This window comes from Electrona antarctica (genome assembly GCF_951216825.1).
Source record: "Electrona antarctica genome assembly, chromosome: 8".
NCBI lineage: Eukaryota > Metazoa > Chordata > Actinopteri > Myctophiformes > Myctophidae > Electrona > Electrona antarctica.
This window is the reverse complement of record NC_136789.1, coordinates 51,914,754-51,940,662: the sequence shown is the minus strand read 5'-3', so window position 1 is coordinate 51,940,662 and position 25,909 is coordinate 51,914,754. Positions and strand designations below refer to the sequence as shown.

At 44.7% G+C, this 25,909-nt stretch overlaps 1 protein-coding gene and 1 long non-coding RNA gene across 2 annotated transcripts; both read right to left on the bottom strand.

The window, feature by feature from the left end:
• Positions 1–14,714: 14,714 nt before the first annotated feature.
• Positions 14,715–16,377, bottom strand: LOC306927794. The gene is made up of 3 exons (XR_013790588.1): positions 16,306–16,377; positions 15,732–15,833; positions 14,715–14,810 (listed from the first exon to the last, which is right to left on the bottom strand). It is a non-coding gene; the product is annotated as an uncharacterized lncRNA (long non-coding RNA).
• A 5,250-nt stretch (positions 16,378–21,627) lies between these two features.
• LOC306928047 (uncharacterized protein) lies at positions 21,628–25,070 on the bottom strand (the record flags this gene model as incomplete). Its single annotated transcript, XM_079507967.1, has 5 exons — positions 21,628–21,735; positions 21,867–22,000; positions 22,099–22,266; positions 22,819–22,920; positions 24,842–25,070. 5 exons carry the CDS (start codon positions 25,068–25,070, stop codon positions 21,628–21,630), a joined length of 741 nt encoding a protein of 246 aa, XP_079364093.1.
• Positions 25,071–25,909: the final 839 nt, after the last annotated feature.

The window sequence follows — 25,909 nt, the reverse complement described above, 5'->3', positions numbered from 1 at the left end:
CTTAACCCATTTTGGGCGGGAACCCCTTTTGGTGTTTTAAGCATTATGTTATAATTTAGCTAATGCAAAATAGCAGATCTACAAGCTCATAGCGCGCCACCGAGTGGCGCGCTACGAGCTTGTAGGTCTGCTATTTTTGAAAAACCGTGAACCCCCCCCCCCCCCCCCCCCCCTTTTTTTTTTTTTTTTTTTTTTGAAAATAATTTGGGGACCCCCGGGTTGAGAACCCCTGGTTTAGGGCAACATCTTGTGACTGGTTCTGTTTTATACAGTCACACACTGCATTCATGTCTCGTAATATAGTGGCAGTGAATCGTGTGGCAGCCACAGTGGGTACCCCGCCCTCACTTCACACAAGTGTGATTTGTTCCTCTACTCTTCTGTTAAGCCCAAAAAAGGGACACTATAGAGCGTTGCAGTCCCGCCCCCTTTCATGACGACGCCAGGCCCAGGAAATGAATCCCAATGCATTTTTCCCATAGACATTTATTTAAAGACCTTTTTAAGCGTCGTACGAAGCCAACTCGAGTCATGACAACAAACACAATATTTTGGACCAAACAAAGAAGAAAAACAACAAAAAAAGTGTTGTAACCTGCCGTTTTTTTTCTACTTTCTAATTCTTTGTTTGGCCCAAAACATTGTGTTTATTCTATTGTCATGATTTGTCACGACAAGAGTTGGCTTTGTCGGCGGCGTAAACGTCTTTAAATAAATACTTTCTGAAAGTCTATGAGGAAAATGAACTGGGATTTCTTTACCGGGTCTCTCGAGGGGGCGGGACTGCAACGCTCTATAGGGTTCATGTGGTTAATTACATTTAGAAAAATCACACTCGTGTGATGAAGTGAGGGGCACACTTATCATCATACATCACATTCTGTGCTCAGCCAATCAAATCATTTCCGTGGTACAAACACACGGACACACAAAGCTGGGCATTTTAGCGCCCCTCAAAAATGTAGCAAGGAGTAAATGTGTGAAATGTACTTGACATGACAAAAATGAAGATAAGTCTTACATGGGTTCGGTGAGTGGTGTTCCATCAACCCAGACGAATGTGCCTTCTGTCTCTCTGTCGGTCAAGCCCAGCCACACTCTCTGGTTTAAACAGTTAACAAAGTCCTGGACACAAAAGCAGACGGTTACTAAGTAATAATAATTATAATGCATTTTATTTATAAAGCATTTTACATTCTCACGAATCTCAGAGTGCTACAAGGTTAAAAGCATGGCACACAAATACAAACAGCATAAGCAACATCATATAAGCACAACATAAAACATGATCAATATCATGGGTACCTAGCATCGCTAAACTAAAAGGGTCAAATTAAGACTATATATATTTTTTTTTTAAAGAAAATGCTTTCTTAAAAATGTGGGTCAAGCATCAGTCTACTGGTTACTGAAGTATAAACTGTACATGACTTGTCTCTCCACAAATGGTTATACTGTAGCCCAACGCGCGTGCACACACACACACACACACACATTGTACCTGTTCTTCTTTGGTCTTTATGACCATCAGGTCTGAATAGTTGTCTCTGCAGTATTGTCTGCTCTCCTCCCAGGTTTTCTCCTCAGTAGAGATGTAGTAACAACCATAGACAGATTGCTGCCACCCAGGTAATCCTAACAACAACAAATAAACATCGACACTGTTCTTTAATTTACTGAAGAAAAAAAAATTAAATGAATGACAAAATAAACAACATGATGTAACGATGAAGAAAACCAGTGATGTCTCACTGACCACAGAGCCTCTTCTTCAGGTCATCTCTCTCTTCAGTCAGGTTCTTATATCTGGTGTGTAACTCATCCCAACTGCTCTGGTTCTGTCTGGTCTGTAACTGGTCTAGGTGTTTGAGAAGGAGAATCAACACACTGATTAGCTTTACATAAAAAACATGTCCTGATGGTAACTCTTCATTTGACAGTCAGACTACAGGACACTGTTTTGGGGAAATAGGAGAAACCGGCATGACGTGCAGTCAACAGCGGGGAGTGAATGTGATGACAGACGTTCTGTGTTTTACGGACGTGGCGAAGTATAGGCTGAATATATTATCAGTGGGTGTGCTGTAGTTGGATTCACTCGTGACTAGGGATGGGATTTATCCATTCATTCATTCATTGATAATCGATAACCTCATTGATCGATTAACCGGTTATTTGATAAGCTGCATTTTTCAATTTATTCTGAGAATCTTAATTTCCCTCAATGGCTAATATAAAAATCTACATTTTGCTGATATACAGAGAGAATACAAAAGGCATATTATATTTCTTAATCAAATATTTATTTGACATTTTTTGAAATACAGAGAAAAGAAAGAGAGGAGGGACAGAGGGAGATATATATGACTACCGCTATATTAGTAGCTGAATGACTAGTATTTAAATTTTATTGACTTTCTTTTTACGTCCAATGCATTTGTATTTATAAGTTCATAAAGTTAACATAAGTATAAATGCATTTGAAATAAATACAAAAAATGTTACTTTTCAGGATTCCAATTTTTTTTATAGCAAATATAGCAAAAATAGCTGATCTACAAGCTCAAAACGTGTCGCAGTGCGACGCGTTTTGAGCTTGCAGATCGGCTATTTTTGCTACCACAGAAATGTGCAACGTGGCCCTCTGGAGTGAGTGTGGTTTTGTAGTGGCCCTCTCCATCGTCAAAGTTGCCCACCCCTGCTCTACATCACAGGACAGACGTTTCGGTCACGGTCACGGCCACACAGCCAACTCAAGGTACGGCCACGGAGCCGACTTGGGGACCCAACACAAGGACAACACAAGAGACGGTCACGGCCACACAGCCAACTCAAGGTACGGCCACGGAGCCGACTTGGGGACCCAACACAAGGACAACACAAGAGACGGTCACGGCCACACAGCCAACTCAAGGTACGGCCACGGAGCCGACTTGGGGACCCAACACAAGGACAACACAAGAGACGGTCACGGCCACACAGCCAACTCAAGGTACGGCCACGGAGCCGACTTGGGGACCCAACACAAGGACAACACAAGAGACGGTCACGGCCACACAGCCAACTCAAGGTACGGCCACGGAGCCGACGCAGCTCCTCCAAGGAAAACAAACAAATTAACGGAGCTGAACGTGAATCCCCCCCACCGCCCACCCCTTTTTTTCCCTCACTGTATATGTTTCTTTTCCCTTTTTACCTCCTTTATGATGAATTCCTGTTCTGTCCTTTGTCTATATAGAAGTGTCTATTTGTACGTCTCTAAATGTTTTTGATGATTTGAACATGGTGGACCCTATTGGAAACAAGTGTAATGCTTAATTGGGTCGTCCACTCACAGTTAACAGCCTTTGTATTGAGTTTGTGCTTAATGTACTGTAATTCTGCAAACTGTTAATACATTTTTCAATCAATCAATCAATCAATCGGCTAACCAGCCTCCATCAGTGACACTGATGGAGGCTGGGTGTTTATGGAATGACACTCACTGTGTACGACCAGGCCAATGATGACAGCCAATAGGAGAAGACACATCAGCCCCAGACACACTGCAGCAGCTCTGTAGACATTCTTCTTTGACTCACCAGAGTCTGAACAAAAAATAAAAAATACCCATTTTCAAGATGTTGCTTCAAAGATTTCATTTTGGTTTTTTTACATTACTCAAGGCAGATCATATGGGAATTGTGTGGCTGCACATGTTCCATTAAGAACAGCTAATAAAGTGATGATAATTACATGTTTACAATGACAATTACAACTCTATTTGGTTTGATTGATTGTCAGAATGATGCATTCCTTCAGTAAAATAAACCCCACTGTGTCTTCAGTGTGGGATCTATGAAGCTAACATTAACTGCATCACAAGTCTAGTGACTTTGCAAACACATACTGGCCCATACAGCACTTAATAAGATCATTTTTACACGGCTAGGGCACTGTTGCTATCTGAATTAGAGTATAGCCACTTCTCCAGACACCACTAAACAACAGCTAAGTGTTAGTTAACCATGTATTTAATTTGTATATATTTTCATGTTTTTACCTCCATGCTGTGCTATGGTCCCAGGGTTAAGATGAGTTAGGCTCTCATATATGTCGTTTGTCGGGCCTGGTCTGGTGTACACGTCCTCGGCCATTTCAGTTCATCTTCAAACTATACACTCATAATGGACAGTGGAAGAAGTCACTTAAACAGAGAGAATGGTAGTCATTTCCTCCTTGTTTGGTAAATGCAAGGCAGCCTGAGGTAAAGCAGCAAATATAACAGGAAATGCCCACCTCTGTTTCCTCATGCAGCTACAACTATTTGAGTGAATTCACCAATAAGACAGACTGTGAATGATGACCACTGCATGTCTTGGTTCATGTTCTAACTAGGGATGTGCCGATGAGACATGTTGGCCGATATCGATATCCGATATAATTATTTGCTGTTATGGCCGCTAACCGATATTACCGATGTCGATATGGTCTCATTCTGTAAAAGAAATATAATAATTTGGTCCATTCTGAAAAATACATGTAACAGCGTATCTGCACGATTAATCTGAAAACAACTAGAATCGGCCGATACCGATTAATCTCCCATCACTAGTTCTTGCAGGTTGGGCGTTTATAGGCCTCATGGTAAAGATGGTGGTAGATGTTGTTCCACTCTGGAGGGATGTCCATGAATGAATGTTATACCCAGAACTAGTTCAGAATCTTAGGGAGAGGCGGGCGAGTGGTTGATCATTGTTTCTACAGAGAAGTTCAACTTTTGTTGAGGACACGGGTTGATACAGTTTTGTCCGGATATACAGGGCCAATGCTGGCAGACCATCCACATCGTGGCTAAATGGTGCATTAATATAGCGCCTTTATCCAAGGCGCTTTACATACTGTGCATTCCACTCACACACATTGATACACCGATGCAGGAGGAAACCATGCAAGGCACCAACCTGCACATCTGGAGCAATTAGGGGTTCAGAGTCTTGCTCAAGGACACTTCGACACCAACTCTGGGGGAGCCCGGGTTTGAACTGGGAACCGGCCTCTCTAGAAACGGAATCCAAAGGAAAGTACGCACATCTACAAAAGACTTTCAGGTGCTGAACAAAAAGATACGTACAGGAGAAGGAGAAGTAGTCCGCACACTGTTTGTAGCTCCCACAGGAATTTTATTTAGAATATAAGGATGGCAACGTTTCGACCCCTTATGGGTCTTCGTCAGGTATGAGGACAACAACAGAGTAGGCGTGTTACATGTATATACATATAGGGGCAAGTTTAACAATGCACAAGCCACTGTTTGCAATAATGATAATTACACTGACACACCCCCCACATCTAGCTCTGGTCCATAGCCTTACTGCCCTGCAGTAAGGCTCAGACCAGCCTCTCCTCTTTATCGTAAATAAAACGTTTTTGCTACTCACCAAAACAAAGGCGGGTTGTGTCATTAGAAAGCCTACTTTCCTTAGTGGGAGCACTCTGAGCCCCCCACCACACGTATAAACGGTACTTTCCTTAGTGGGAGCACTCTGAGCCCCCCACCACACGTATAAACGGTACTTTCCTTAGTGGGAGCACTCTGAGCCCCCCACCACACGTATAAACGGTACTTTCCTTAGTGGGAGCACTCTGAGCCCCCCACCACACGTATAAACGGTACTTTCCTTAGTGGGAGCACTCTGAGCCCCCCACCACACGTATAAACGGTACTTTCCTTAGTGGGAGCACTCTGAGCCCCCCACCACACGTATAAACGGTACTTTCCTTAGTGGGAGCACTCTGAGCCCCCCACCACACGTATAAACGGTACTTTCCTTAGTGGGAGCACTCTGAGCCCCCCACCACACGTATAAACGGTACTTTTTGGCCAGAAAGGGATTTTGTTTCCACCGGGAAAACAATACTTTTAGTTTCTCCAATGCGCCCTCTACCGATATTGCCCAGAGAATTGCCTCATAGAGAATATTTGTCCTCCGGTGAAAATAAAATCCCTTTCTGCCCAAAAAGTACCGTTTATACGTGTGTGTGTGTGGCTCAGAGTGCTCCCACTAAGGAAAGTAGGCTTTCTAATGACACAACCTGTCTTTGTTTTGGTGAGTAGCAAAAACGTTATTTTATTTACGCTAAAGAGGAGAGGCTGGTCTGAGTTCCATGTGAGATTTAAAAGCGAAAGTAGCAGAGCCTTACTGCAGGGCAGAATCATAGAAGCAGTAAGGCTCTGGACCAGAGCTACCCCCACATCTATGAATGTCAGGCTGAGCAGTGTCAAGCCAAGAACACATAGAATAAATTAAACTAGAGGCACTAAGGCCAACTGTTAGTTATAATATAAATGGCAAGGGTAAGGTGATACAGACTAAGTTACAGAAAAACTGATAAACTGTAATCAAACAAAAACAAAATACATACATACATGGATGCACCTGGGACGTATCCTCAGTGTTGTATCCCAAAGTCATCGGGGTTCGGGTCTCCCAACATCATACCCCTCACTCAGGTGGCCCAGCCGGGGTATTCAAGTCCCGACTTACGTCCCAGTAGCTACCCTCGGTCAGTCCCATTAGGGAAAAACCAGGGCCACACAATCCGTTCCTCCTGAACTACTCTGCCGGGACTGGGAGGTACCATTCTGGCTCGTGGAAGGACTAGTATCTGTGGGTTGACTCCTGTCCGGGCCCCTCCTACGTCTCACCAGGTCCACTCCTGCTCTCACCAGGTCAGGCCCTGTGCGTTGCACCAGACTCCCAGCACCAGGCACTTTATTCAGGAATGGTGGATTCTCGAGCCGCAACGGTTCCGCAGGCTCCACCTTGCCCTTGGTGGTGCCGCAGGCGCCGCTTGAGGCTTGAATGGCCCTCCTAAAGGCCTCACCGTGGGTTTGTTGGGCTTCTTCCTCACGGAAGACTGCTCCCGGGTGCCGTCTACTTTCCGGCTGCCACCCGTCTCTCCGGTGGTCACCAGACTATTCCTGGTTGTCACGTAGTCTATTCCTATGAGTCACTATAAATAGAATAACTAAAACAAAATACATACATACATGGATGCACCTGGGACGTATCCTCAGTGATGTATCCCAAGGTCATCGGGGTCCCAACATCATACCCCTCACTCAGGCGACCCAGCCGGGGTGATCAAGTCCCGACTTAGGTCCCAGTAGCTACCCTCGATCAAACACAATATAACACTGCAAAAAAGGAAAATAAAAACACAGCCTACATGAAGTGACCAGAATGATGAAAATAAAGAGTAGTAAGGTACCGAAAAAACACTATATATAGTTGCCAGGAGGAATGTCTGATAGAACCGGCCTCTCTACCCCTGAGCCACTGCAGCCCACGGTCTGATACTAAAGGACAACTTTGTTACAGTTTGTTAATTTGTAAAAAGGGCTTTGTGATGCCCTGCATAACATGATGGTCGATGTCTGTGTGCAAAATGCAGATGAACTGTGCAAGTGAGGGGGAGCAGCGGGGGCTATAGGGCATACAGAGAAACACACGCACAGACAGATATTTCTTCATTTATTAGTTTATTTATATATTTTCATCAGAAGAACAAACAACTTATCAGAACTCTGTTATTTTTGGTGTCCCAATCGATTTAAACCCGTTGTGTCTTTTACTTGGTCTCCCACATGATCATGTTATTGATGTCAAACATAAGAGGTTGTTCAACTTGCTGCTAGGAAAAATATTCTTTTGTTTTGGATCAAGGATGTTGCTCCATCAAAGAAATCGTGGCATAACATTATAATGGACTGTATTCCTTGTGAATACATTACATGCATGTTGCATTCTAAATTGGACACTTTCTACAAAATTTGGGACCCTTATTTGGATCATATTGGACCAACATTGTCTGCCACAGTACTTGGAGGTTTTCCGTGCCAACCTTAGATATCTTATATGCCAGCATTCTTCCCTAGTGGGTGCTCTGCTTTGGGGTGGGGGCTGGTCTGCCCTTTGGGTATGGGGGGGTGGTGGCCCGGGCAGGGGTCTCGATGCGTTGCGTCGGGGCCGCTTCTTGGGGCGGTGGCCCTGCCGCCTGGAGGGGGGGCGGTTGCCGCCTTTGAGTGGAGTATGCCTATGATAACTGTATTGTCTGCCTTTTTAAAATGTATATACTGTATGGATGTATTTCCTGAATGGGAGTCTATCTAAATTCAAGAGCCACTTATTGTCGCTATGGTTCATTGTCCTTGCCATGTCTTTGTATATTCAATCTTTTGTATTTATAATAGTGTTGTGCCTGAGCTGTTTTTCTTTTCTTTTCTTTTCTTTTTTGTGTTTGTTATTATGTTTTTGTTGTGTAATGTCTGTTTGTTGTTAAAACCAATAAATATACTTTATTAAAAAAAAGAAGAACAAACAACTGTGGTTACAAGTCGAGCATGCTTGTGTCGCAAGCATGCTCGACTTGTAACCACAGTTGTTTGGAAATCACACCTCCTACTCTCGAGGGACTCGATTGACACAATGTGTGCTGTGCTAGTTAGTCTGTGCACAGAAATAGTTAGCAAACAGCATGAGCAAAAAGTGTGTTTTGAAGAACAAGTACTTAGTCTCTCTTAAGCCAAAACCACACCAGTTGCAACTCCTTGCAACAAAACCGTTTTAAGGTCAACCACACCAATGCAACTCAAGGATTTGCAACTGGTGCAGCCAATGACCCAATCCAGCAGCTTTGCTCTCTCTCTCTCTCTCTCTCTCTCGCTCTCTCTCTCTCTCTCTCTCTTCAAGACTGTTCAAAACGTTTCTAATTCCATGGGCCTATTTGACAGCATTCGCTTGAAAGAATTGTACTGCACAAATGGTCCAGTCTTTAAGCCTTTATTTTTCAAAAAGTTACATCTAACTCCAGATACTTTAGATTACTTAAGCACATATAATGTGAGCTGCTTTAAATGCACACAATGAACTTAAATAGTGACTGTTGTGATAGGAACAGTGACTGGGCTGTGTGTGTGTGTGTGTGTGTGTGTGTGTGTGTGTGTGTGTGTGTGTGTGTGTGTGTGTGTGGCCTAAAAATAGTCTGTTCCTCTTCACCCGGGCAGCTTACCGCAGCTGCCGGGTCATCCCCTATTGCGGTCGAAAACACAATAAGAAAACTCGATTGATACTCACCCTTGCGACATGGAACGTCCGAACTCTTTTGGATGTGTTTGAAAATTCCTCTCGCCCCTGCAGAAGAACAGCGTTGGTTGCGCACGAACTGAAGAGGTACAACATCGACATTGCGGCCCTCAGCGAAACTCGATTCCATGGGGAGGACTCCATAACAGAGGTGGGAGAAGGCTATACGTTCTTCTGGAAGGGGCTTCCGGAAGGCTCCCGCCGCCTCCATGGAGTAGGCTTTGCTGTAAGGACCTCCCTGCTTCAGAAGATTCCTGAATCTCCAGTCGGCATTAGTGAAAGACTGATGACCTGGAGGATTCCCCTCACAAACAACCGTTACTGCACCCTCATCAGCGCTTATGCACCAACACTGGTTGCTGACCCTCAATGCAAGGATGAGTTTTACGCATCCCTGCACTCCGCCATCAGCAAAACACCTTCTACTGACAAGCTCATCCTTCTAGGGGATTTTAACGCAAGAGTGGGTTCTGACAGCACACTATGGAAGGAAGTGATTGGTCAGCACGGTCTTGGCAAGCTCAACAACAATGGTCTCCGTCTCCTCACTCTCTGTTCTGAACATCAACTGGTCATCACAAACACCCTGTTCCAACTGAAGAACAAGTACAAAACATCCTGGCAACACCCTCGCTCTAAACACTGGCATCTCCTAGACTACATCATCGTTCGCCAAGCGGACAGGAAAGAGGTGAGTGTCACCAGGGCCATGCGTGGAGCCGACTGTTGGACTGACCACCGCCTGATCAGAACAAAGATTGCCCTAGAAATCCGTCCTCAACAGAGGAAAACACCACCATCCAGGAGGCTCAACTGTGATGCACTGAAGTCCAAGCACTCTGTCAATCAGCTCAGGGAAAAGATAGCAGACCAGCTGTCCAAGAGTCCTGAAACTCCAGCAGATCTGGACATCAGCTCTACCTGGAGCACCCTACGCTCAGCCCTCCACCAAGGGGCTGTTGAGTCTATTGGGTACACCAGAAGGAGACATCAAGACTGGTTCGACAACAGTGCACAAGGAATCCACGATCTCCTTCAGGCAAAACACAAGGCCCTTGCAGCTCATCTATCTAACCCCCAATCTTCTGTCCTGAAGGCTCACCTCATCCGCCTCAGAAGTGAAACCCAGCACACCCTCAGAGCCATGGAAAACGACTGGTGGACCAAGAAGGCCAGCGAAATACAACATCACGCAGACACTAACAACTCACATGCTTTCTATGATTCCATCAAGACCATCTATGGCCCACAGAGAAAGAACATCACCCCGGTCAGGTCAACAGATGGCGCCACCCTCTACAAGGACAAACATCAGATCCTGGACAGATGGGCTGAGCATTTCAAGATCCTGCTGAACACCTCAAACCCTATACAAATGGACATACTCTCCGACCTCCCATGCCTGCCAACTGTAGCCACGTTGGACTCCTCCCCCAGCTTCTCAGAGGTACGCAAGGCCATCAACGGGCTAAAGAACAACAAGAGCCCAGGCCTTGACGAGATCCCGGGAGAAATCCTGAAGCACGGTGGATATATTCTGTTCCGCAGAATGCACCAGCTGATCACCACCATCTGGTCAGCAGAAGTCATCCCGCAAGATTGGAAGGATGCCAACATCATAACGATCTATAAGCGAAAAGGTGACAAAGCAGACTGCGGTAATAGCAGAGGCATCTCCCTCCTATCCGCGGCTGGGAAGGTGTTAGCACGGATAATGCTACACCGTTTAGCAACTCATGTAACTGAGAACATCCTGCCCGAATCCCAGTGTGGCTTTAGACGAGATCGTGGTACTGCGGACATGATATTTGTTGCCAGACAGGTGCAGGAGAAATGCAGAGAACACTGCAAAGACCTGTACCTGGCTTTCATAGATCTGTCCAAGGCCTTCGACACAGTAAATCGGGATCTACTGTGGGAAGTACTGGGGAAGTTAGGTGTACCAGCAAAGTTCTGCAACCTCCTGCGGCAGTTTCATGATGGGATGAAGGCATGTGTGAGCAACGGTGGCCAACAATCCCCATTTTTCAGTGTGGATGTGGGGGTCAAGCAAGGGTGTGTCCTTGCCCCAACCATATTTAACATATTCATCTCCACTGTCACCCTCCTGTCCCACAAACACCTGGACCCCACGGATGGGATACACATACAGTACAGGCTGGATGGTAACCTTTTTAACATCCGTCGCCTCCAAGCCGCTACCAAAGTCACCACCCAACACATCCTGGAGTTACAGTACGCTGACGACTGTGCTCTACTCGCTCACACACCGGAATCCCTTCAGCGTGCACTAAATGTGGTCGCCTCCATATACAGTGCCATTGGTCTCCAGATAAACATTAAAAAAACACAAATACTCGTGCAGCATTTCATCCCCCAGCCAAACACGCCTATCTTCACCCTCGACGGGCACCCATTAGCCATCGTCCCTCACTTCACCTACCTCGGTAGCACTCTGTCACCATCCTGCACCATAGACGATGACATCCAGGCACGCATCAGCCTGGCCTCTACTGCCTTTGGTAGGCTAAGGTCCAGGGTCTTCCAGAACAGGAACCTCACCATCTCCACTAAGGCAGCTGTGTACAAGGCAGTCTGCCTCTCCACACTGCTCTACAGCTCGGAAACCTGGACACCCTACCAGAGGCACATAAATTGTCTAGAGGCTTTCCACATCTTCTGCCTCCAAAGGATCCTGGGTCTGACCTGGGCCGACAGGGTGCCGTACATTGAAATATACGACCGGACCAACACACCCAGCATTACAGCACTCCTTGGCCAAAAACACCTCAGATGGGTCGGGCATGTGATCCGTATGCCAGCCCACCGCCTACCCCGACAGATCCTGTATGGCCAGCTTCAAGCCGGTCAAAGGGCTGCTGGGGGTCCAAAAAAGAGGTACAAGGACCACATCAAAACCCTCTTGAAGAAATGTGATATCAAACCTCCAGCACTAGAGTCCCTGGCTGTTGATCGCCACACCTGGAGCTCTACCTGTCACAAGGGAATCACTCATCTTCAGGAGAAGCTCACAGAGAGGAGAGTACAGCGGCGTGCACAGAGGCACCAACGTGCCAAAGGTCCACCGACCACCACTGCTGCCTTCCCCTGCCCCTCCTGTGACAAAGTCTGCGGATCACGCATCGGTCTGAACAGCCACCTGGCTATGCACAGACGACAGACACAACAATAATCATCCCATGAACTATATTTGGAGCAACGTCATCATCGACATCGATGGACTGCCATAAGCAAGTAAGTGTGTGTGTGTGTGTGTGTGTGTGTGTGTGTGTGTGTGTGTGTGTGTGTGTGTGTGTGTGTGTGTGTGACAATGTTCACTGTTTTAAAGCTACGATCCATTCCATACGTTTTCTATCCGTTGTCTCCTGCTCCAGATGGAGAGACGCTCATAGGCCTATCTCACAGCCCGCTTTCCACGCCCACTTCCGGTAAATAGTGGTGACTTTAACATGAGCATTTACACGTTTTTTTTCTCTGGAGAATCTAAGTACATTTTCTAATGTAAAAATGTGACAGACCAATATTATTATGAAGCAAACAAGATGGTAAATCAGCTCGAACAGATAGAACAAACCTTACCTTGAGAAAACAAAAGTTGTAGACTTCTTAAATTACCTCTGTTAACATGAAGCGTCTATGGAGTGACGTCACGCTATCACCACTAACCCCGAAAGGGGGCGTATTTAGGGGGGGGGGGAAATTTTGTGAGATAGGCTTATTGTAACTATAAAAGTGCTCCTTGGAGCACAGAATTGCAAGGCAGACAAACTAAAGCAGTTCAGAAGTGGGTTTCACACATCTGGTTGGTCGCCGGTGCTGCTGGACACACAGTAACAGTTCAAATGAATGAAAGTCTGCACAGCAGCATTGATCCTCCTATAAGTGTATATATTTTACTAGGGGGTGTCCCGATCACATTGTTTTTGCTCACGACCCGATTCCGATCATTCGATTTTGAGTCTCTCCCAATCCGATATTTATATTCTAAGCCATCACAATAGTACAATATCCAAAATCCACAGACGATATCCAGTCTAACACGGATGTCCCGATCACGTTGTTTTGCTCCTGATCCGATTCCGATCATTTGAAAATGACTCGATCGGCCCCCGATTTCCAATCATGTGATCGGATCGGGACAACCCTAGTTTTTACTTTGAAACACAGAAACGTGGTACAGGATCCACACGTTGTACCATCTGGCTGAAAAAGGAAAAAAAAACGCACAAACTAGCACATTCAAACACTCCCATCATGTACAGTAGCTGTACCAACGCACCAGCTAACTAATACATTGATAAAATGATGGTTTCAGTACATAACTATCTCACAGATCCACTGGTTAAGGTCACTACATGATCTGTCGTTCCATCCTCTACGATTACCCCATTTTTGAAACTCAACACAGTCTTCTTCTCCATCACCAGCCGGTTCTTTGTTATCAGGCTGACCAGTGTACCAGAACATGGAGAAAAATGGGAACATTTAAATAGTAAATGGTGCATTAATATAGCTTTACATAGATAAAGCTATATCTATATAGTGCACGCACGCACGCACGCACGCACGCACGCACGCACGCACGCACGCACATCCATATACCTTTAAATAGATGTGCATTATATTCACCCATTCACTCACACACACATTCATACACTGATGGCACTTTTCAACCATTCATTACAACATCTTTATAATGATGGGTTTTCAGTCTAAATATGTTGTCTTTAATCATTCATTACCTCATGATATTCCTCAGTGAAAGTGTGGTAGGATAACATTTAACTACTAGTGTACGTGTGTAGTTGACCGGGCTCTATCCTTGGCCTGCTCATTTTTACCTTCTGTTAAGCCCAAAAAAGTGACACTATAGGGTTCATGTGGTTAATACGAGAAAAATGTAGCAAGGAGGAAATGTTCTTAAAATGTTTGTTGAAATGAATAAGAGAAGAATGAAGGTAAAATGAAGATAAGTCTTACGTTGGTCTGGTGAGAGGTGTTCCATCCACCCACTTGAATAGTCCTTCTGTCTCTCTGTCGGTCAAACCCAGCCACACTCTCTGGTTTATAGCTTTAACAAAGTCCTGGACACAAAATCAGCCCGTTACTGTAGTACAAACGGTGCAATAGATTTGTGTCTCCATATATGGTTATACCCCCCCCCCCCCACACACACACACACACACACACACTATACCTGTTCTTCTTTGGTCCTCATGATCATCAGGTCTGATTGGTTGTCTATACACCACCGTCTACTCTCCTCCCAGGTTTTCCTCTCAGTAGAGATGAAGTAACAACCATAGACAGATTTCTGCCATCCAGGTAATTCTAACAACAAATAAACATACAGTAGCCACTGTTCTTTAATCTGCTCAGATGAATGGCAAATGATGAACAACATGATGTATAATACGAAGAGAGTGATGTCTCACTGACCACAGAGTCTCGTCTTCAGGACATATCGCTCTTCGTATATCTTGGTATATCTGCTCTGCAATTCATCCAAACTGCTCTGACAAAGCTTGACTTTGTCTTGAGTCGCGTTGGCACATCTGGTGTGTAACTCATCCAACCTGGTCTCAAACGTGACTTTCTGTTCAGTCAGGTTCTGTCTGGTCTGTAACTGTAACTGGTCTAGCTGTTTGACCAGGTTGTTGTCTGTGAGAAGGAGAATCAACAAACGAGTTAGCTTTAACTATGTTAAAGAGCAGAACTGCAAGCTTAACGTGTTGCATCACGATGCATTGCGAGTAGGGATAGGGATACGAGGCATTCTTTCTGAGCCGTAAACGGGGAAGTGAACGGCAGCGCGCATGCACGAACAGCAAGGAGTATGGTGCAGAAGGAGAGGCCAATCCCCCAAAAAAAGAAAAAAATCTGAATATTTTTCTTTCGTTTGATATCAATGAAAATGCGCTAGGACGTGTGTACACGTCCTCGCAATCCATCGGTTGGATTAGCTAGGACCTAAATGGGTTAATAGTTAATTGATACGTTTTGATAAGCGCATCGATTGATTAACCGGTTAGTTGATAAGCAGCGTTTAAAAATGTTTGGTGAATCCTAATTTCCCTCAATGTCTGACATAAACATCTACACTTTGCTGATATACAGAAAGAATACAAAAGGCATATTATATTCCTTAATCAAATAGTTATTTGACCATTTGCGATACAGAGCCAGGCAATGGGCATCTTTGTATGAGAAATAGAATCAAATGAAAAGTGCTGTCTTGTCTGTCACATCACACGCAAAAGCAGAGACGTTTCGATTCATTTGATTAGTTATTAACTGTTAGGTTTAACCGACTAATTTCTTAACGGTGATTGATCGATTAACGGTGAAGTATTAACATCCCATATTGCACCCAATTGCACCACGTCCGGTCCACAAAACACGCACAGGCGGGTAAAAGCACGGCCCTTTGCCTCCTTAGCCTGTCAGCTCCACACACCTCACACCAATCTGCCTGCCCCAAAATAGAGCCCAATGCATTTCAATAAACAGACATCAACACTATTTCTGACACAAATCTAACATGTAAAGATTATGTTTATATGTTTATAGAATGACACTCACTGTGTACGCCCAGGCCAATGATGCCAGCCGACAGGAGAAGACACATCAGCCCCAGACACACTGCAGCAGCTCTGTAGACATTCTTCTTTGACTCACCAGAGTCTAAAACAAACAAAATAACCATAAAATGAAGGTGTACGTATTCTTTCAAAGATTTAATTTGTTTTTTACATTACTCAAGGCAGATCATAATGAATTGTGTGGCTGCGCATGTTCGATTAGGAACAAACAGCCAATAAAGTCATGATAATTACATGAACTCTATTCGGTTTGATTGATTTATTTCAGTCAGAATGATGCATTCCTTCAGTAAAATAAACCCCACTGATTTATGAAGCAAACATTAACTGCAGCACAACTTGTGCTGCACAAGTCTAGTGACTTTGCAAACACATACTGGCCCATACAGCACTTAATAAGATCATTTTTACACGACTAGGGCACTGCCGTCACTGCATCTGAATTAGAGTTAGAGCCACTTCTCCAGACACTAAACAACTGCTCTGGCATAAGCTAGGTTCCATCACAATAACCATTTTATTAACTCAATTTGTATATATTTTCATGTTTTTACCTCCATGCTGTGCTGTGTTCCTTTGTACCCTGGTCCCAGGGTTAGGATGAGTTAGGGTCTGATATATGTCGTTTGTCGGGCCTGGTCTGGCGTACACGTCCTCGGCAGGGCCGTGCAGAGAGCACTAGGGGGGCAGGGGCTCAAACTCCAAAAAAGGGCACATGTGTGGGCGCGAGCAGCGCGCGCCGATTTTTGGGGGTGGTCTTTTTGTGGAGTCCTTCCCTTGTGCCATTTCATGTCATTGGACAGTAAAATAAGCAATATGTTCTCATTAGTCTGAAACTAAAACTGACTGATGGCAGATTAAAAGATAATTCATTACGATAGTGGCATTTATCATTACTTGTCAAATGTTCGTCTTGAAGGGCCAATGGCACTTATTGCCCCCCCACACAAGCCCTTATTGGCCCCCCACACAAGCCCTTATTGGTCCCCCACACAAGCCCGTATTGGCCTCCCACACAAGCCCTTATTGGTCCCCTACACAAGCCCTTATTGGTCCCCCACACAAGCCCTTATTGGTCCCCCACACAAGCCCTTATTTTCCCCCCACACAAGCCCTTATTTGCCCCCCACACAAGCCCGTATTGGCCTCCCACACAAGCCCTTATTTGCCCCCCACACAAGCCCTTATTTGCCCCCCACACAAGCCCTTATTGGTCCCCCACACAAGCCCTTATTTTCCCCCCACAAGCCCTTATTGGCCCCCACATAAGCTCGTATTGCCCCCCCCCCCCCACACACACACATCTCCTTATGTGGCAAAAAAAAAGGGCACTTTCTGCAAAAGGGCAGGTGCTCAAGCCCCCCAAGCCCCCCCCCCCCCCCCCCCCCCCCCCCCCCCTCTGCACGTGCCTGGTCCTCGGCCATTTCAGTTAATCTTCAAACTACACTCACATACTAATGGTCAGCGGAAGAAGTCACACAACAGAGAGAATAGTAAAGTAATTTCCTGCCAGCCTCTTGTTTGGTAAATATGTTGAAAGCAGCAAATGTCACAGGAAATGTCCACCTCTGTGCTGTGGTGTCTATTGTGCAAGTGCATTTCCTCAGCTACAGTGACATTTTACTGCATGTCTTGGTTCATGTTCTTACAGGTTGTATATGGCGTTTAGGCCTCATCGTAAAGATGGTAGATGTTGTTCCACTCTGGAAGTGAAAAGCTACCCAGAATTACTAGTGCAGAAGCTTAGGGAGAGGCGGGCGAGTGCCGAGTGGTTGATCATTGTTTTTACAGAAAAGTTCAACTTTTGTTGAGGACACAGGTTGATACAGTTTTGTCAGGATATACAGGGCCAATGCTGGCAGACCGTCCACATCGTGGCTAAATGGTAAAATTGTAAATGTCGTATTTATATTGCGCCCATATCCAAGGCGCTTTACGTAGACCCATTCACACACATTCATACACCTTTACATAGACTGTGCATTACATTCACCCATTCACACACATTCATACACCGATGCACGAGGAAACCATGCTCGGCACCAACCTGCACATCAGGAGCAAATAGGGGTTCAGAGTCTTGCTCAAGGACACTTCGACACTAACTCTGGGGGAGCCCGGGTTTGAACTGGGAACCCATCCTCTACCCCTGAGCATGCAGCCCACGGCTGATAGTCTAGTCTGATATCAAAGTCCATTTATAGTCAATTTCAGCACAGTGTGTGATGTTGGTATAGATAACAACTCATTAGAATGCAATGCAATAAGTGTGAAATGAATTAGACCACTGGTCTTCAACAGGGATCCGGGACCCTATAGGGGTCCTCAGAGTTCCTAGAGGAATCTGCCAAATCTTTTTGTGATAGGATTTTCTTTTTACATTAACCACTTGAAAACTAGCATCACTATTCTGACACAACACCTCGCTTGTGAGCTTGTAGATCGGCTGTTTTCAGCAAATATATTTTGTTTAGAGGGAAATGAGGAAGGGGGCCTAGTATAGAGCTAGTAAGTATAATGGGGTTTAACACAATCCTCGCCGAAAAACGTAACCTACGTTAATTGATTACTCTGGGCAAGCGCCAATTCACGTAAATTACGTTCATTCAGTTGTATGATTGTTTGATCCGATCTAGTCTAAAGGCTACTCACATTAGCTTCGGATGGCTATCTGTTGTTAGCCATAACACTGGACTGCGGCATCTTGATCTGCGTGTACACCCACATGCGCACGCTCTCAGTGCTTTTATCTCCAATTCCCTGTCCCAGGCGCAGGGCCTAAAGTCCTCAGGATTTCATAGGGGTCATTTAATGAGATCAGTGCAGATTTGCAAAAAATCATTTTCAGTCTTGGGATTTTTTTTGGGCTTTAAACCCTGCCCAGGCGGCATTTCCAGTCAAAACAACGCTTATTGCACGGAGCATAGCGGTCGCTGTATTATGGCGCCGGCCATTGGAACCGAAATGGAAATGTAGAGATGTTGGTATCCAAAAACATACGGTTGTGAGTGCATGTGAGTCAGTGTTGTTATGAGGCTTGGAGTGTCCAGCGACCCGTGGCAAAATTCGATAGGCAACGAATGATGGTATATAATCAAATGCAACCACGCATGCGCAGTAAAGCAACCACGCATTCAGTTTGTTCATTTGGAAAAAGGGCTTTGTGATGCCCTGCATAACATGATGGTCGATGTCTGTGTGCAAAATGCAGATGAACTGTGCAAGTGAGGGGGAGCAGCGGGGGCTATAGGGCATACAGAGAAACACACACACAGACAGATATTTCTTCATTTATTCGTTTATTTATATATTTTCATCAGAAGAATAAACAACTGTGGTTACAATTCGAGCATGCCTGTGATTCATCACACCTATTACTCTCTCTCTCTCTCTCTCGATTGACACAATGTGTGCTGTGCTGCTCAGCTCAATTCTGAAGCAAAGAGCTTTTGCACAGAAATAGTTAGCAAACAGTATAGTAGCAAAAAGTGTGTTTTGAAGAACAAGTTTCTCTTAAGCCGAAACCACACCAGTTGCAACTCCTTGCAACAAAACTGTTTTAAGGTCAACCACACCAATGATGGAGTTGCAACTGGTGTCATTTGGGCTTTATAGAGCTCTAAGGGTGCACTCACACGGTTAATGCAATTCTCTGTGCTCGTTGGATCAATGCTGTGTTGTGTCATGGCCGCCCAATGTATTTCCAATGGAGGTCACATGGTTTGACACAACACAGCTGAAAGCCATACAACAGACCCCTCCCCCTATGTTGTGTCAAACCATGTGACCTCCATTGGAAATGAATTGGGCAGCCATGATACTACACAGCATTGATCCAACGAGCACGAGAATTGCATTAAAGGTGTGAGCTCAGCCTAAGCCCAAGTCAGCAGCTTTACTATCTCTGAACAGCGAGCTGAATGTGTCTCTCTCTCTGTCTCTCTCTCTCTCTCTCTCTCTCTCTCTCTCTCTCTCTCTCTCTCTCTCTCTCTCTCTCTGTGTCTCTGTCTCTCTCTCTCTGTCTCTCTCTCTCTGTCTCTCTCTCTCTCTCTCTCTCTCTCTCTCTCTCTCTCTCTCTCTCTAACTCTCTCTCTGTGTCTCTGTCGCTCGTGTGTGTGTGGGGGGGGGGATGACATCAGGGATGGAGCACGTGACATCATCAGGGATCTCCATCCCTATTTGACAGCATTCGCTTGAAAGAATTTGACTGCATAAATGATCTTTATGGCTGTATTTAAAGTATTTTTCAAAAGGTTACATCTAACTCCAGATACTTTCGATACTTAAGAAACTCATAGAATGTAAGCTGCTTTAAGACTATAGTTGTTATGGCATAGATGCCATGCTATTTTGTCACTTAAATGCACACAATGACAACTTATATAGTGATGTATGTGACAGGAACAGTGACTGGGCAGTGTGTGTGTGACAATGTTCACAGTTTTAAAGCTACAATCTATATTGTATACTATAAAAGTGCTCCTTCAGAAGTGGGTTTCACACATCTGGTTGGTCGCTGGTGCTGCTGGACACACAGTAACAGTTCAAATGAATGAAAGTCTGCACAGCAGCATTGATCCTCCTATAAGTGTATATATTTTACTAGGGGGTGTCCCGATCACATTGTTTTCGCTCCCGACCCGATTCCGATCATTCGATTTTGAGTCTCTCCCAATCCGATATTTATATTCTAAGCCATCATAATAGTACAATATCCAAAATCCACAGACGATATCCAGTCTAACACGGATGTCCCGATCACGTTGTTTTGCTCCTGATCCGATTTCCGATCATTTGAAAATGACTCGATTTCCAATCATGTGATCGGATCGGGACAACCCTAGTTTTTACTTTGAAACACAGAAACGTGGTACAGGATTCACACGTTGTACCACCTGGCTGTACCACAAGTAAAAACACCTTTAGTGAGGAATGCTGCTGTGCAGACAAACTAAAGAAAACGCACAAAGTAGCACATTCAAACACTCCCATCATGTACAGTAGCTGTACCAACACACCAGCTAACTCAGGGGTTCTCAACCCGTGGGTCGCGACCCCTCGGGGGGTCGCCAAATTATTTTGGGGGGGTCCCCAAATAATACAAAAAAAAAATGGCAACTGAATGGCTGGAAAATGAGAATTAAGAGTTTACAAAGTACGTGGTGCATGCATACACTTTCCTTATCTGTTTTCAGTATTCATTTATGATACATTTTCTCGATTTATTAAGGTTATTTTTGCAGTCAGTTTGTATTGGTGGTAGGGAGGGGGGCGGGGCGGGGGTCGCGAGACATGGCCAAAGCATTTCCGGGGGTCCCCAGCCAAAAAGGTTGAGAACCCCTGAGCTAACTAATACATGGGTAAAATTATGCTTTCAGTAGATAACTATCTCACAGATCCACTGGTTAGGGTCACTACATGCTCTGTCGTTCCATCCTCTACGATTAGCCCAAATTACCAACTCAACACAGTCTTCTTCTCCACCACCAGCCAGTCCTTTGTTATTAGGCTGACCAGTGTTCCAGAACCTGGAGCAAAATGGGAACATTTAAATGGTAACTGGTGCATTTATATAGCGCTTTACATAGATTGTGCATTACATTCACGCACGCACGCACGCACGCACGCACGCACGCACGCACGCACTTGGGCATGCGGTTTAACGTGCGCTGCTCCCATGCTTGCGGTTTGGGTTAGGTCAGGGTTTGAGGTAGGTTATCGTTCTAATGACAGTCGGACCAATAGTATGTCTAAACTGAAGCCTGTACCCGTTAATACCATTTAGAAAAATGTAGCAAGGAGGAAATACGTGAAATGTTCTTAAAATGTTTGTTGAAATGAATAAGAGAAGAATGAAGGTAAAATGAAGATAAGTCTTACGTTGGTTCGGTGAGAGGTGTTCCATCCACCCACTTGAATAGTCCTTCTGTCTCTCTGTCGGTCAAACCCAGCCACACTCTCTTGTTTACACCTTTAACAAAGTCCTGGACACAAAATCAGCCCGTTACTGTAGCACACACACACACACACACACACACACACACACACACACACACACACACACACACACACACACACACACACACACACACACACACACACACACACAATATACCTGTTCTTCTTTGGTCTTTATGGCCATCAGGTCTGAATGTCTGTCTCTGCAGTATTGTCTGCTCTCCTCCCAGGTTTTCCTCTCAGTAGAGATGAAGTAACAACCATAGACAGATTTCTTCCATCCAGGAAATTCTAACAACATTATAAACATAGCCACTGTTCTTTAATCTGCTCAGATTAATGACAAACAACATAATAACGGTGAATAAAATCAGTGATGTCTCACTGACCACAGAGTCTCCTCTTCAGGACATATCGCTCTTCAGTTAGATTGGTGTATCTGCTCTGTAATTCATCCCAACTGGTCTGAAGCTTGGCGTTCTGTTCAGTCGCGTTGGTATATCTGGTCTGTAACTCATCCAACCTGGTCTGTAACTGGTGTTGGACCAGGTTGTTGTCTGCATGCGAGAAGGAGAATCAACAAACTGATTAGCTTTACAGAACACTATAGTTCTTATAGTATAACTCTTAATTTGACAAAAGACCCTATTTTGGGAAAAGGCCATGACATGCAGTCAACAGCATGGGGGGTGCCAGGGTGGGCAGTTGGTGACAGACAGCCATTCTGGTGAAGTACTGAATATCTCATCAGTGAGTGTGTTGCAGGTTGATTCACATTCATGACTGCAATCAAATCATCGCTTTTCATTACATTTAAGGGCAGTGCGACCTAAGATCGCCATCTTCGGACCAAACAGCTGTCCCTGTTCAAATGTTGACACCATGTGCCACGCCCCCTACTGCACCTCTCCTCCCCAAAACACCAAACACAGGTGGGAGAAAACACGGCACTTTGCTTGTCAACTGCACATTGTGCAGATTTGCCTGCCGCAAACTATTGCCCCATTGAATTTAAGCAACAGACATCGACACTAATTCTGACTCAAATCTGAAATCTATGTAATCAATGTAAAGATATGTATATATTATCTTTATAGAATGATACTCACTGTGTAGGACCAGGCCAATGATGACAGCCGATTGGAGAAGACACATCAGCCCCAGACACACTGCAGCAGCTCTGGAACGATTGTTCTTTGACTCACCAGAGTCTGGAAAACACAAGATAAACCTATGAGTTTAGTGTCTTTTTCATTCTAAAAATATGTGGTTGCTATGGTGTAAGACGTGGTGGCTAGGGCATAGTAGTAGGCTGTTGATGGGGTGTTGCTAGGTTAAACTAGGTGGTTTCAAGAGTGTACCATGCAGGCAGTTGCTAATGTGAAACAGGTTGCTATAGTAAAGTACTTGGTTGCGAGGTGTACTCGTGAAGGGCTGTAGTATTTTTTTATTTTAATGTACTATAAAAGCTATTATAATATAAGCTTTCATATTAACTTGGAGTAAAAAGCATAGCAGCATAATTTGTCATTCGAGTGGGTTTGGAACGTTCAAATAAATGGTCATAACAATAAAGATAACTATAAATCTCTCTAAATGATTAACATTTTGCAGGAATCCGTGAAAACACCTGAAAATCTAGATAATCTAGTCGTAAGTATTAACTAGTAAATATAGTCTTAGAGAAGATGAGGGTCTAATGAGGACATGGCACCCTGCATGGATCTCATACTACATGTGGCCAGTCTATGACGTCACACCACATCACACAAATCTCTCCCTTAATATGGGACGGAACCTCCAACAGAACTTGGCCATGCTACAGACAGACAGACAGACAGACAGACAGACAGACAGGCGCCGACCAAGGATGCACATAAAGTTAGCACAAGTGACAAAATCACAACATCACCTGCAGCAGCACTCACTCACACTATGGAAAGTTCATGCATTGGCCTGTTGCTCATGCATGTGGTGTGGTTGTTGCCCCGGGCCGTGCCAAATAATACAACCCAAGGATTTGAAGTGGATTTGAAGTGGAGTGAGGTGGATTTGTATTTATAAGTATGGTTTTATATTAGTATTTGGTTTTATAAGTATTTCTGAACTGTGGCGTGCACCCGGTAAAACACTGTTATTATTTTAGTTTTTTTTTCTTCTCCCCAGTCGCATTTGCTTTGCACTACTTTGAACCAGGAGTATGATGATGATTCTTCCCTTTTTTTGAGTGGTGTAAACCACTCCTACAACTGGCTTTGTTAGTCTGTGCGCAAAAAATGAGCATGGTTGCTACGGTCACCCAGTTCACCCGGGTGTGATTTCATTACGTCAGAGCTGATTTCATTACGTCAGAGCTGATGAGGCTATATAATACCTTACACCACTCAGTTCACACGGGTGTGATTTTTTTAAATGCAGAGCACCCAACTTGTGATTTTTTTGAGTGGTGTAAACCACTCCTACAACTGGCTTTTGTGTGCAGAAAAAAATGAGCATGGTTGCTATGTTCAAAATAATTTCTGACGTAATTAAATCACACCCGGGTGAACTGGATGACCGTAGCAACCATGCTCATTTTTTTCTGCACAAAAAAAGCCAGTTGTGAAATCACATCCGGGTGTGATTTCATTACGTCAGACATTACGTCAGACCACAGCTGATCATGCTATATAAAACCTTACACCACTCAGTTCACACGGGTGTGATTTTTTTTTATCTGTCATATTAATAATCAAATTCTACTACTGTATACTGTAGCCAGGTGAGGGGATATCAGTAATAGTGCAATTATGTGTAGTTGTGGACCCGCTGGAACCCCTTCAAAGAACTCTACAGGTCCCCAGACCACACTTTGAGAACCACTGATATAGACTATATCATCATCATCATCATATCATCATACTATAATTAACCAAATGTCTGTGTGTGTCAGAAACACTTCCGTAGCTCCTCACCATGTTCACTCCCATTTTTCACACAGGCATTGACCATAATAATATGGAGGTCTTAACGAAGCCCTTTTTTCAACGTCCCAGAGTACGCCCACTCCTCCAGACACCACTACACCACTGCCCTTGTTGTCTAGAAGTGTCGGTTAACCATCATGGCTTCCTCTTTCTTAGTATGCTTTACCTCCTCCATGCTGCTGCTGTGGTGCTGTGCTCCGCGGCACGGCATCCTGCTGTGTCCCAGAGCCAGGGTGGAGGTCATCCTTCTGTGTCCCAGAGCCAGGGTGGAGGTCATCCTTCTGTGTCCCAGAGCCAGGGTGGAGGTCATCCGCAGTCATGTAGATGTCCACTTCCCTCTCCTCCCTCTCCCCCCTGGTGTTGCCATACACGTGCTCGTCCTCAGAGTCAGACATATCTACTGCATCAGACTACACTCGTACACTCGCACAACTTGTTGGTAAAACAGAAGTCATAAAAAAGAGGAACATATGCATAGCGAGGTCATTTCCTGGCTCCTGCCAACCTTTCTTTTGTTAAATGCATTGCAGCCTATAACATTAACAGCCAATGTCACATCGCGAGTATGTCTTCCACACCCACCTCTCTCTCTGCTGCGGTGTGTATTTCCTCAGCGACAGCCATCATTAGGACAGACTGTGAACGATGACTATATGGGCCCTATTGTGACTCTGCAACTTTATGGATGGCAGGTGTTTCTTCCTTCTGTTGCAGGTTGTAGGACAGGGGTAGGCAACTAAGTTGTTGTCCTCGGGACAATATTTCTTAATTTGGGGGGTGTGGAGTTGTGGACTGTGGCGCGAAAATATTTGGCCTTTTTTAGGTCAAATTAGAGTCTCTCAATTAAAATATCTCAATTTAAAGTGTGTGTGTGTGTGTGTGTGTGTGTGTGTGTGTGTGTGTGTGTGTGTGTGTGTGTGTGTGTGTGTGTGTGTGTGTGTGTGTGTGTGTGTGTGTGTGTGTGTGTGTGTGTGTGTGTGTGTGTGTGTGTGTGTGTGTGTGTGTGTGTGTGTGTGTGTGTGTGTGTGTGTGTGCGCGCATTTGTGTGGCCTTAAAAGGCACTCTAGAAATGTAGACCATTTTATCTGCAATAATGTTGTTTCACCGCTCTGTATTTTTTGAGTGGTGTAAACCACTCCTACAACTGGCTTTGTTAGTGCAGAAAAAATGAGCATGGTTGCTATGTTCACCCTGTTCACCCGGGTGTGATTTCATTACATAACAAAGCCAGTTG